Source organism: Pituophis catenifer, unplaced genomic scaffold (assembly GCF_029215685.1).
Source record: "Pituophis catenifer annectens isolate HBS135680 unplaced genomic scaffold, rPitCat1.0.hap2 SCAF_2, whole genome shotgun sequence".
NCBI lineage: Eukaryota > Metazoa > Chordata > Lepidosauria > Squamata > Colubridae > Pituophis > Pituophis catenifer.
The window spans coordinates 15,269,151-15,281,695 of NW_027256882.1; the positions used below are offsets into that span (position 1 = coordinate 15,269,151).

Here is a 12,545-nt window from a genome sequence, read left to right on the forward strand (position 1 = left end):
AGCTTCCACAGGGGGAAAGGATTTTTTCTGCCAGCGTTAAAAAAGGGGATTTTTTTCCATAAAAATTAAGAGTTTAATATCGAGACACTTAAAAAAAGAAAGAAAAAAGATTGAAAGAGCAAGATTTATAGTATAATCCTGTGTACATATAAACATAAAATCCATTGCAACTTTCTTACGATTAAAAAAATAATAATTTAAATTTAATGGTAAACAATGAAAGAGGAGGGAAAAAAAAGTTGTAAAAGTCCAGGTTATAAAATAGGTCAGAAGTGAGCTAGACATAAATCAAGAGATTGTAAAGCTTCAGGAGTGCAATTAAAACCCAGGTGTGCTTAAGAAAGCTGAGCAGCTGAAGGGAAAGGATGGCAAGAGATCCAGCCCCCTCTTTTCTCTGTCTGTGCATGATTGTCCGAAGGTCATCTTGGGTTGTTCCTAGTCTCCCCTTTAAAAAACAGGGAGCAAAGCCACCAAATAACCAACTTTGTGGCAAAATCAGCTGTTCATTGGCAGCAAAAAAAAATTATGTCCATTTAGCACGGCATGATGGGAGAAGGTTCCTGTTACATTTTTCAAAACTGTAAAAATCCATAAATGGCAGTATATGGTACATACTATTCATTATACAACTTATATAAAGAAAAATGAGAGGGAAAAAAACCTCTACTTCCAATCCACTCTCCCTTAAAGTGAAACCAGCAACTCTTCATCCTATTCCTCGCCCCATTCGCTATGGGCCTTTCTCTAAAACCTGTTAATCAGCAGAAACCCATTAAAGGACATCAGAAATAACAACATACTTGCTACAAGTTATATTACAACACTATTACAAGCTGTACAAGGCAGTTTGTGTAGTGGTTAAGGCACCAGGCTAGAAAGCGACTGTGAGGTCAAGTCCCGCCTTAGCCACGAAAGACGGCTTGGGTGGGCCAGTCATTCTCTCTGACCTCAACCCACTTCCCAGGGTGGTTGTTGTGGGGGAAATAGGAGGAGAAGGTGTTAGATATCTTCCATGTCTTCAGCAGGATACAAATAAATAAAAAATAAAATAATATCTACTAATCCCAGTTTGAATCCTTTTGATTAGATAATTATAAACACCTAAAATGTTCTTTTCTCCTCCGTTCCTCAATCGTAATACAAAAGGTTACTGATCCAATGATAAAAGCGATGGTGAAAGACCCCAAATGCATCCTGGTTCCAAGGATGCAGGATGGGCCTGAGAGTCCGGCCTAATTCAGGAGAAGGTTGGTCCCATCTTCTCTCCTCTCCTCATGCTGGGACTGTCCACTCGTGCTGCAAAGAGAGGGAAGAAGCAGGCAGGGTCAGTCTGGGAGGGAGCCCAGAGGAGGAATCCCACCACCCAGGCTGAGGGATCAGCACCAATCTACCCAGCTGATCCCACTCCTGAGAACTGCTGCTTCCTCAAGAGAGGGATCTGCTGGGTGGGATTTTCCAAGGTAGAAAGAAGGGAGAGGCAGGGCTGGGACTGGCTCCTGAGGCGGCTGAGAAGCTGCCCCACAAGTTACATAAAATCAATGTCCCCCTCAAATACAGGAATCCAATACTAGTCTATGTTGCTCCCGGAGACCTATGGATCCCTATCTCCCCCCTATGTCTTCCTTCAGCATCTGGAGGTAGGGATCCCCAGAGGACTCCAAGGAGTGGCCCTTTCCACTTCTCCATCCATGACTGCAAGACCCACAAGAAGCCCCTCATCTGCCCCTCTTTCCCTCCTGCACAGGGGACCCCCCAGGCTTGTTAGGATATTAAATTTGGTAGCTGGAACAGGAAAATGTACAATAGGCAGTAGTTGATTGGTTGAGCTGGCTTCTGCATGAGGCAATCCACGCTGTGATTGGTTGCTGTGGGTTTAAAGGGGGAGTTTCCCTTTTTCCCGCCTTTTTCGTCTGTGTGTTCCGTGTGCCGTTTGATTTACCTCAAGATATTCCTGTCTTCCTGACTATCTTGTCTGCTGCAACTATAAATGTTAAATACATTTATATATCTAACCTACAAGTTTGTCTCAGTGTCTTTTGACTTCAGCTGGACAGCTGCTACGTCCTTCCTTGAGAAATCTCCTCTCTGCAGCTCTCTGAGCCTCCTGATCCAAGACAGTCAGACCCCAAAAGGAGCCACAGTCTGGCCTTGCAGGAGAAGAGTTTGGGGGCAGGCAGAGCCCCCCTTCCCAGAGCCCCTCTGGATCTCCCCCAAATTCCTTCCCTTCCAGCCTTTGAGATGAATAGGAGAGAGAAGAGGGATTTCCCAAAGCATCTTCACCATCCGTTGGCCCTTGGACCTCAAAGCCCTCCTTTCCCTGCCTCCCTCCTCCCCACACAGGCCCCCGTGGGGCCACTCACCTGCGAGGAGGCTGCTAAATGGCCTGGTTCCTCCCTGCATTGGAGAGACAGACACAGAGTGAGAGGATAGGATAGGATAGGATAGGATAGGATAGGGACAGGAATAGCTTTGTCCTGATCCTCTCTCTCTTCACCATTAAACCTCTGCAGCTTCATCAATCTCTCAAAGGATACCAGCCTATTTATTTAGTTTATTATTAAACCTCTATGCCATCCATCTGTTCAAGGTGACCCTAGGAAGCTTACCATAAAATGCCATGTAAAAATCAGGCACCGGGTTCGTATTATCAAATGTGGTGGACATGCCCAAAGGCAAAAAAATATTGGACAGAAATACATACATGGTTAGAAAAAATGGTAAAGCAACATATAGATCTAAAACCAGAAATATTCTTCTTGGGCATTTTACCGGAAAAATACAATAAAGGGAACACATACTTAATTTTACATGTCTTAACTGCAGCTAGAATCGTGTTTGCACAACAGTGGAAAAGTGAAGAGATCCCTGCAGTGGAAAATGTAATGAAAAAAATACTAGAATGCGCAAAAGTGGATAGATTAACCCTTAAAATTAAGGAGAAGGAAAAACTGAATACTTTTTAACATGGGACTTATTTTATTAATGGCTAACTAGCAGAAACAGAATTTAGAAATTTGGAAGCATAAGAGAACGATTAATTACATAAGGAAGGTTTATCAAAATGGATAAGCAAATATGTGATCAATATTATGAATATTATTGTTATTATTATTACTATTTCTCAAAATTAATTGTACTTAGACAACACACTATTTATGTAGAAATGGATTTTTTTATATTTAATAAAAACTTTTTAAAACTTGAAAAAAAGAAGATCATATCCGGTGTTTATTGACTATTGCCTTGGGTCGGGTCCAAGATGATCTGGGGGAGGCCCATGGTCACCAGGGCGGCCATGAAATCCTGGGCCGCTTCCGAGGCCAAAACCAAGGATGGCAGATTGCAGTTTCCCAAGACCAATAAAGGAGAATATTTGTAGCTCAGGGTTGAAATGAGGGGTCCTTGATGTTCTGTGAGCTTGTTTGTTTTCTTGCAGATGTTTCATTACCATAACTAGGTAACATCCTCAGTGCTAGTCAAGCAAGCTCAGAGAGCACCAAGGACCCCTCTCGCAAGACCATAATCCTGGGGAACTCCACTGCCAACCCCAAATAATCTACAGCACTCAGGTAGGGAGGCTGGTACAGTAGGAACAAGCCCAACTGATTTCATGAACCTAGCTCCAAAACAGGGAGTAACAACCAAAAATTTGGGGCACAAGGCCCCTTGAAAGCCAAAGAAGATTCTCAGAGGACCACTTGCTATCCCAACTGGGCTGCGTCCTGGGGTATCAGCTGGTGCCAAACCTAAACCCAGCTGGACATGTCTCTGAGAGGAGAACATCCTCCTTTCCAGATTCAGCCAGGTCTCAGCTATCCCACCAGAAGAGTCTCCAACCACTGGGGATCACGGCATTGTGGAGGTTTTCCTATTTCCCTAAGGAGTGAAGGGCTCTTTCCTCCAAAGGGGGCCAGGCTCCACCACGCAGACTGTGGGCTGCCTTCCCTGCCTGAATGAAAGTGCCTGGAAATCCAACAGGGAGAGTTTCCCTTCTCCTCTGCAGGAACAAACCAGTGCAAGTAAATTGAATTTTGTAAGTTCCTCCTACTTGGAAAACAGAGCAGCTTCTCACTCAGAGGAAATATTTCACCCACATGGATCTTCTCATCTCCTTGAGGGTTTCTTCTCCTAGATCTTCACTCCCAAGAACAGCCTGGCTGTTATGAAAAGGGGGCCTCCTTCCCCAGCTTAGTTCTTAGGAGGAAATAGCACAACTCTGCAGCTTCATGAGTTTCTTTTGTTTTTAAATACACACACACACACACACACACACACACACACACACACAAACAAACAATCCTCAAGTGATGATGCCTCTGAAGCCTGTTCTAAGTTGGAAATTACATGGAAAGAGGACAATTCACTCACTTGGTGCTGCATTGTAGTCATCTTGACGTCTTTCTGCAAAGATAAAAATCAGTGAAAGTTCAACAGAATCCACGAGAGATCACCCAATTTCTCCCTCCGTAGGAGGAAGAACCCCAGGAGATATTTCACAGACACTTTTTTCCCATTTATAAAAAGAGAAAGATCTTCAAAATACAAATGACTGGAGTCCCAGCAAGAGGCTGAGATCTCAGATGCTCCCCAAGAGGGCTGAGAAAACAGAAGGAAGCCCAGAAGAAGCGCCCCAAAGGGAGAGATTTAGGGGGGAATCTCCCCATCTTCCTTCCATCACCCCTCCCCCCCAAAAGATACTTACTGAAGAATACCAGGAGGATCCCAGCAATCACACCCACCAGGACAAGAGCAGCCACAACGCAGCCAATGATGAGCCCGAGATTGGATTTTGAATTGGTTGGTTCTAAATTGGGAGAAAGAGCAGATCGTTGACGGAGAACCCCAAACAATCCTCCCAATCAGACCTAAGAGACCTAAAGAAGTGAAAGCTGGAATTTCCCCAAATTAAAAACTCCATGGGCTCATTTTTCTGTCCTTCTCAAGGTAAGATGAAGGCGCCTTGCTAACCGTTGTTAGAGGACGTGTCCTCATGACGCTGCCTCCTTCTCACCCCAGCCCAGCATGAAGGCAACTGAATTCATCTTTGGCTTTTCCACTCAAAAACAGCCATTTGCCACCTTGTGACTCTTTGCAGGTTACAAAACAAAAACTTCACCAACACAATAATATAAACAAAATTTGTTAAAACAAAAACATTTTTGTTGTTTTTATAGGCTGCTCCAATAAGCCATGATTCTGAGTGGAAATGGGCAGCTCTGTATGCTTTTTTCTTCAGTTTGAGTGTTTGCATTTTATTATTTAAAGTAAAATAGTTCATATCTCCTAGACTTTTTTTTAAAATGTACACTTTCATTTTCCTTGGCCAGTCCAGGAATAACAAAAAATTATAATTTGTGCTTCCAGAACTTCAGCATGAAAAATGGAATATGGTTATAAGCAGCTTCTGGATGGTCCCACAAATGGCAGAAATAGAATAACGGAGTCACAGAGTTGGAAGGGACCTTGGAGGTCTTCCAGTCCAACCCCCTGCTCATTCCAGAGGCCCTCTACCCTTCCAGACAAGTGGCTCTCCAGCCTCTTCTGAAACGTTTCTGGTGATGGAGCAGCCACAACTTCTGAAGGAAAGCCATTCCACTGATTAATTGTTCTCCCTGTCAGGAAATTTCTCCTCAGTTCTAGGTTGCTTCTCTCCTTGTTTAGTTTCCACCCACTGCTTCTTGTCCTGCCCTCAGGTGCTTTGGAGAATAGCTTGACTCCCTCTTCTTTGGGGCAGCCCCTGAGATATTGGAACCTATCATGTCTCCCCTAGTCCTTCTTTTCATTAAACTAGAAATGCCCAATTCCTGCAACTGCTCTTCATATATTTTAGCCTCCAGGCTCCTGATCATCTTTCTTGCTCTTCTCTGCACTCTTTCCAGAGTCTCCACATCTTTTCTATATTGTGGTGACCAAAACTGGATGAAGAATTCCAAGTATGGTCTTAGCAAAGCATCATAAATTGGTATTGCTTGGGGGAGGGGAGGCAGGTTTGAGGAGGGAACTTCAAATTTAAATTTCTCTTGCACAAAATTCAGGATTCCCATTGAATAGCAATCATGTCACTTGTGAATTGATGCTTGCTATAAACAACCAGAAAAATAAAACAAATATTTAAATACATGTAATAAATTTTCCCTGGGATATCAGCATAACAATTACATTTGAATATTTCTTGAATCGTGGTGACAATCATCAATAAAAAAATTAGAATTTGAATTTTGCAAATGTGGACGTCCAGTGTAAAAAACATTAGGGACGCTTATGAGAGAGGGATCTTTTCCTTGGGTTTTATGCTGAGCCTCGGGAATTCATGTATCGTATCATAAAATAATGTGGAGCTTCTTTCTTAGAGCAGCAACACAGAGTGACCTTTTGACCTTTAAAGCAGGAAAGTTAGTCTCTAATGGGAAAAAACTCAGACTTTGGTACTTTCTTTTCTGACTCCTGAAGCATCAGTCCAGCTACTCTCTGCATTTCCTGAACTCAGCTGCAGTTCATTCGGTTTAATCAGAATTTGCCTTCAGAAAAGGGGCAGCCAGACTCCTCCTGATTCTTCTACTTTAAAAACCAAATCTCTTTCTGGTGTTCACCATAACTGCTGCTTTTCTGCTGGGGGCAAGAAACAGGGAAGGCCTCAGAGAGGATCTAAGGGCATTTCATCAGGATCAGCCAAGTATTGTGATGGGATTCTGTAGTTTCCATCACCTGAAGCCAGTTCTATGGTCTGGTCCTTGCCGCTTCACCAACCTCAAACACTGGAAAAACCAATGGCTTAAAGCTCAGGTATGTTCACACCTGGTCACAATTGGGGTCAGATTCCTCTCCCACAACCCTCCAGCCTGCCAAAGAGCCCAGCCTTCCCCTCCCTGCAGCCTCTCACCCTTCAGTTCCAAGTCCAGAGGCTCCTGCAGGCTGTCATGTTCCACGTGGCATCGATAGCGGTCTCTCTCTTTGGGATCGATCTTGACACTGAGCCAGTAGTGGTAGGTCCCATCAGCATTGGGGGCCACAGACTCATGGAGGGTGTCCTGTAGCCAGACCTCCCTGTCCCTCGTCCAGGAGGCATCGATCTCCCTGGGGTAGAAGCCATGGACTCGGCAGATGTGCATCTCCATCCCATCCTCCACCTCTGTCCTGCTGCTCACCGTCACCTTTGGGGTCTCTGCAGAAACGGCACCCCCAGAATTAACTCTGAGCCCCTCCAGAGCCTGGAAGGTGGATGAGAAACTTGCACATTTACAAGTTTTATTGATTGCCCCCCCCCCACACTTTTCCCCACATCTTTTTTGAACAGAGTATTGGCCGTTTCTTGTCTTATACAATTAATTAAATTCAAATATATTTTACTCAATTACAATTCTTGCCAAAATCTTCTCCCCCGCCTTTTTTTATCATATCTCACTATTTCTATGCTTACTTACATACACGATATCTTCATTTGCCCTTACATTCTAATTTTACTATTTATTCATGTTTATTCCCTTTTATTCTTTAACAATTCATTCTTTATCTTAATATATTTGTATTTGTTCGGGGTTGTCTTTCTTCCATTTCCTCTTTTTTATTGTACAGCAATCTTTCTCTTCCAACCTACCATCTCCCTCTTTTCTTTCTTTCCTACTTTCTCTCCTCCTCCTCGAGGTAGATGACTCATCAGATGACTCTGATGTGAGTGACACTCCAAAAGGCAGACCAGTTAGGGCTACCAGAGGCAATAATTCTAAGAGGTATGACGACTTTGTTACCTCAGTTGACCAGGTTTTGGCCACCCCTCAGAGATATGAGTATGTGTTGGCCTTACCTGACCAGGAACGACAGAAGTGGTTTATAGGGAGTTCTATTCCGCAAGGTTGAAGGCGGGAGTAGATATTAATGAACACTTATGTGAGTTAAACAGGTTAAGGCAGGAATTGATGTTGAGGGGGGAAACAGTGTCTGAACAAACCCTCATTACTGTTATACTCAATTCTCTTGATCCTAGCTGGGATAATTTTATATCGCAACTGGATAATGTTAGTTGTAATAACTTATCTTTAGAAGTGTTATCTGGCAGATTGATTGCAGAAGATAACTTGCGAAAATGCAGGGCGGCTTTTCAAAAAAGGAAAAACCTTTAAGAAGGCCCGATAGTTCAGATAGAGCATATGCTATCGGAGAATGCTTCAATTGTGGTTCACGAGAACATTATAGAAGGGATTGCCCACAAAATGTGAATGCTAGGGCATGCTCAAGGACACCTTCTGATAATAAATGTAAAAGGAGATCATTTCCTCCCGGCAGAAAGCCAAGTGGAGATGTTCCCAACCACAGAAGGGGTAAAAAGCCAAATAGAGGCAACAAAGGGAACAATCCCAGGTTTAATGATAGTTCTGTAGGTATAGTGGAAACTACTGAGTCAGAGCTTACAAGGGAACAGCGAGAACAACTATGGTTAATGGACAGTGGAGCCAGTAACCATGTTGTCAGTGACCGAAGGTTGTTTGTTAATATGAGAAGGCATCAATCCATGGTCAAAGTTGCAAACGTTAAAAAGGTGAATGTTGTTGGCATTCGAGATGTTTATATACCTGGGATGGGAGAGATTCATGGAGCATTGTATGTACCTGAGATAGATCATAATTTGCTAAGCCTAATGAGGATATGTGAGAACCCCAGAATGGAGATTCTGTTCTCAGGAGGAACAGCTGTGATCAAGAATAACGAATGTGTGATTGGGGAGGTTTTGAAGATAGGTGGTTTACCTTATTATTCCCCGAATACGGATGCTGAAACATTTGGTGCTAGCAATTATACTATCTCATTTGGTAGTAACAATAAATCACAGTTAGAACTAGGTGATGAGGATCAAGACTTTCATCAGAGGAAGTCTTGCAATAATGAATGTAAAGTTAATAAAAAGTTTTTAAATTTTAATCTAGAGTCAGATAATAGGGAACCTGAAAATGCTAATGCAATTTCTATAGGAGAGCCGTTGCACAATGAATGTGCTCACTTGATGCATTGCAGGTTAGGTCATGTGAGTTTTCCTATAGTGAAAAAGGTAACCGATCACTCAAGGGGAACCAAGATCAATGACTGTAACACATTCCTAGATTGTTCAATTTGTAGGAGTGCAAAGTTGAAGGTGAAATCTGCGCCCAAGAGGTCTCAGAGGTACTCCGAACACCCGTTTCAGCTCGTCCACATGGATTTGGTGGGTCCATTCGCACCTTCCGTGGGTAAGAGACGGTACCTCCTTACCATAGTAGACGACCATAGCAGATTTGGATTCGTTTTTCCCCTAATGTCCAAGAGTGAAACGTTGACTAGGTTCAAAGAATTTTGTAACTTAGTCCAGAACCAGCACAAGGTCAGAGTTAAGAAGATCTTAACTGACAGAGGAACTGAATTTAATTCGGGTCAGTTCTCTAGCTGGTTGAGGAGTAAGAGCATAGTCCACTTACGCACCGTGCCTTACTCTAAGTTTCAAAATGGCGTCGCAAAACAGCGCAGCGACGTATTACAAACAATGATGCGGTGTGCCCTAGAGGATTCCGGATTAAACTTCGCGTACTGGGTAGAAGCAGTTAGATACGTGAATTACACCTTGAACCGAGTGTGGTCTAGCGTGGTGCAGAAGACCCCATGCAAGGTGCTATACGGCCATAAGCCTAGCTTGGCACACCTCCACGTTTTCGGAGTGATGGCCGATGTTCATGTCCCGAAGGAGCTCAGGAGAAAGGGAGACCAAATCTCAGTTAAGCTGAGATTTGTTGGTTACGAGCAGGGCTCCAAGGCATTTAGGTTTGCCTACCCTAACGGAAAACTGATGATTTCAAGGTCTGCCACCTTTCACGAAGGGGCCAACTGGAGTAAAATCCATGTGTCACGAGTGTTTCCAGGATTGCTGTGGCTATCTGCCTACTCACAAACAGTATGGTTTTAATCAAGCCATCTGCTGTTGGCAATTACCTGCAAGCCTTCCCCACCCTAGTTAATTGCAGGTTAACTCCCTATATAAGCAAGGACCTTTTGCTTGCTACTCGGGCCTAGTCTTCTAGGCCTAAAAGCACAGTTCCTGCAGGAAGCTTGGTGCTATGCCGCAGATGGGAGAAGAATGCAGATAAGGACTCCAGATGTTACAGAGAGACTCCCACGGATGCTTGCCTTTTGCTGTTTTATAGCACGCAAGCTATCATCGGGACTGCTGTTGCTGGATCTTCTTCCTCCCACAAGCTTCAAGCAATGTTTGCTGTTTGAACTGATTTTATTTCAGGTGACTTTCAGCTGTGAAGCTCGTGCTGCTCCCACCATGATGGCCTTGATGATGTATCGACGCCGAAGCTGCTTACCTTCATGCTAGCTTTATTCTTTTGTGAACTGTTTCGGTATTGTGGAGAGGGATCTAGGGAGATAGCCTTGCTTCACATACCCAGATAAGACTTTGTTTTTAATGTGTTTTCTTAAAGACATAGTGCCTTTTAAATGTTTTAAAGTAAATTATATTTTTACACAAGACGCCTCTGTCAGAATCATTTCAGTCTCAGTGTGTTTACTCATGAGCTGGTTCACGGTCCGGGGTACCCCTCAACCCCATTTCATCACACCATGCCAATGAGATTCTTACTCGGAACCCTTCCCGTAGTTGTTGTAGACGAGCGGAGGATATATCGGAGAACCTACCCGAGGATAGGGATACATCTGGTTCTGGGAAGCGTGCATCCCAGGCACCCTTGAAAGGGGTATTGAAGCGTAAGATGGGGGTAGCCAGAAAGGATAGGCACCCAGCTTCTGAGAAGCATAGTGATAGTCACGAGGTAGATGACTCATCAGATGACTCTGATGTGAGTGACACTCCAAAAGGCAGACCAGTTAGGGCTACCAGAGGCAATAAGCCTAAGAGGTACGACGACTTTGTTACCTCAGTCGACCAGGTTTTGGCCACCCCTCAGAGATATGAGGATGTGTTGGCCTTACCTGACCATGAATGACAGAAGTGGCTTGCCGCCATGAATACGGAATTAGACAGCCTGAAAAGGCTGGACGTATTCACGCCAACAAGATTGCCCAAAGACAAGAGGGTGATCGGCACCAGGTGGCTTTTCAAGAAAAAGCCCATTGAAGATGGGGGCTTTGTCTATAATGCGAGACTAGTAGCGCAGGGATTCTTGCAGAGATTCCCTGACGATTATGAGGACACCTTCTCGCCCACGGTGCGCCCTGAGAGCGTGAGAACAGCTCTCACTATCGCTACCATGCGAGGCAAACATGTATATCAGTTTGACATTCAGACCGCGTACCTGCACGCCCAGTTAGACAAAGAGCTGTAAGTGAGGATTCCTCAGGGAGTAAGCCATCGGGAAGACGATGTGTGGTTGTTGAACAAGAGCCTATATGGCTTGAAACAATCTGGTAAGCGATGGAACGAGTGTCTCACTAAAAGCCTGAGAGAGATGGGCTTTTTACCATTGTCGACTGACGAGTGTTTTTTTGTCAAGGAAGATCAGGGCATTAGGAAAACGGTACTGTTGTACGTTGATGACATCCTATATATTTGCAGATCAGAGAACAGGCATAAGAAGTTCTCTGAGGACCTAAGTAAGAGTTTCGCCTTAAAACCATTAGGTCACATTAGCAAATTTTTAGGGGTGCAATTCGTAAAAACCGAGAAGGGGTTTCGGCTCTCTCAGGAAGATAAAATTCAGGAATTGCTTAAAAAGTGTAGCATGGTAGAGGCGAAGCCATGCAATACCCCTATGGCAACAGACTTCCTTAAGAGTATGTACACTCAGAGCACGGAGTTTGAAGATAAGACCCTTTACAAGTCCGTGATTGGGTCGTTGTTGTACATTGCAAATTGGACTAGTCCGGACATCAGTCTAAGTGTAAATGTGTTATCTAGACATTCTGAACATCCCACACAGTACCATTGGAGCGGAATCAAACGACTCCTGAGATATTTAAAAGGTACTGTGAACTATTCATTATTATTGGAACCAGAAGCAACTAGAGAATTAAGATTGAGTTGTTTTTCAGATGCCGATTGGGCAGGGGATGTTAGATCTAGAAAAAGTACCTCGGGGTACATTGTATACCTAAATAGTAGCCCCGTGTATTGGTACTCTGGGAAGCAGGAGCTAATTGCAACCTCCACAGCGGAAGCTGAGTATGTGAGTTTGTCCAAAGCTTCCAATAACCTAGTTTGGTTTGACGATCTTCTGGTAAGCTTATGGAGGCAGCCCATGCAACCTATAAAAGTCTATGAGGACAACATGGCTGCCATTAACATATCGGAAGCCGATGCTGTAGGCCAGAGATCGCGCCATATTGATATACAAAACAAACATGTGAGGCAATTGGTGAAAACAGGTTTCATTAAAACTGTGTATTGTGAAACTAAGGAACAGGTAGCGGATGTGTTTACCAAACCGCTGCCCCATGACCAACACCTCTATCTTCTGAGTAAAATGTCGATGGCTATGTGAATGTACTTACCATTGATATGTACATGTACCCAATGTAGAATGTATGTTTGTTAACGAGTCAAATAGCCGCAGAGAAGGGGA

General features: G+C 43.8%; 1 protein-coding gene across 1 annotated transcript in view; it reads right to left on the bottom strand.

Moving 5' to 3' along the window:
- Positions 1-1,223: 1,223 nt before the first annotated feature.
- LOC139311804 (major histocompatibility complex class I-related gene protein-like) overlaps positions 1,224-12,545 on the bottom strand; it is a 32,133-nt gene continuing 20,811 nt past the window's right edge. Inside the window, exons 4-8 of the mRNA XM_070936322.1 lie at positions 6,881-7,162; positions 4,703-4,804; positions 4,369-4,401; positions 2,361-2,394; positions 1,224-1,296 (exon numbers count right to left, since the gene is read on the bottom strand). Coding sequence (XP_070792423.1) covers positions 2,375-2,394; positions 4,369-4,401; positions 4,703-4,804; positions 6,881-7,162 — 437 coding nt within the window. The 3' untranslated portion in view covers positions 1,224-1,296; positions 2,361-2,374. The remainder of the gene's footprint in view (positions 1,297-2,360; positions 2,395-4,368; positions 4,402-4,702; positions 4,805-6,880; positions 7,163-12,545) is intronic.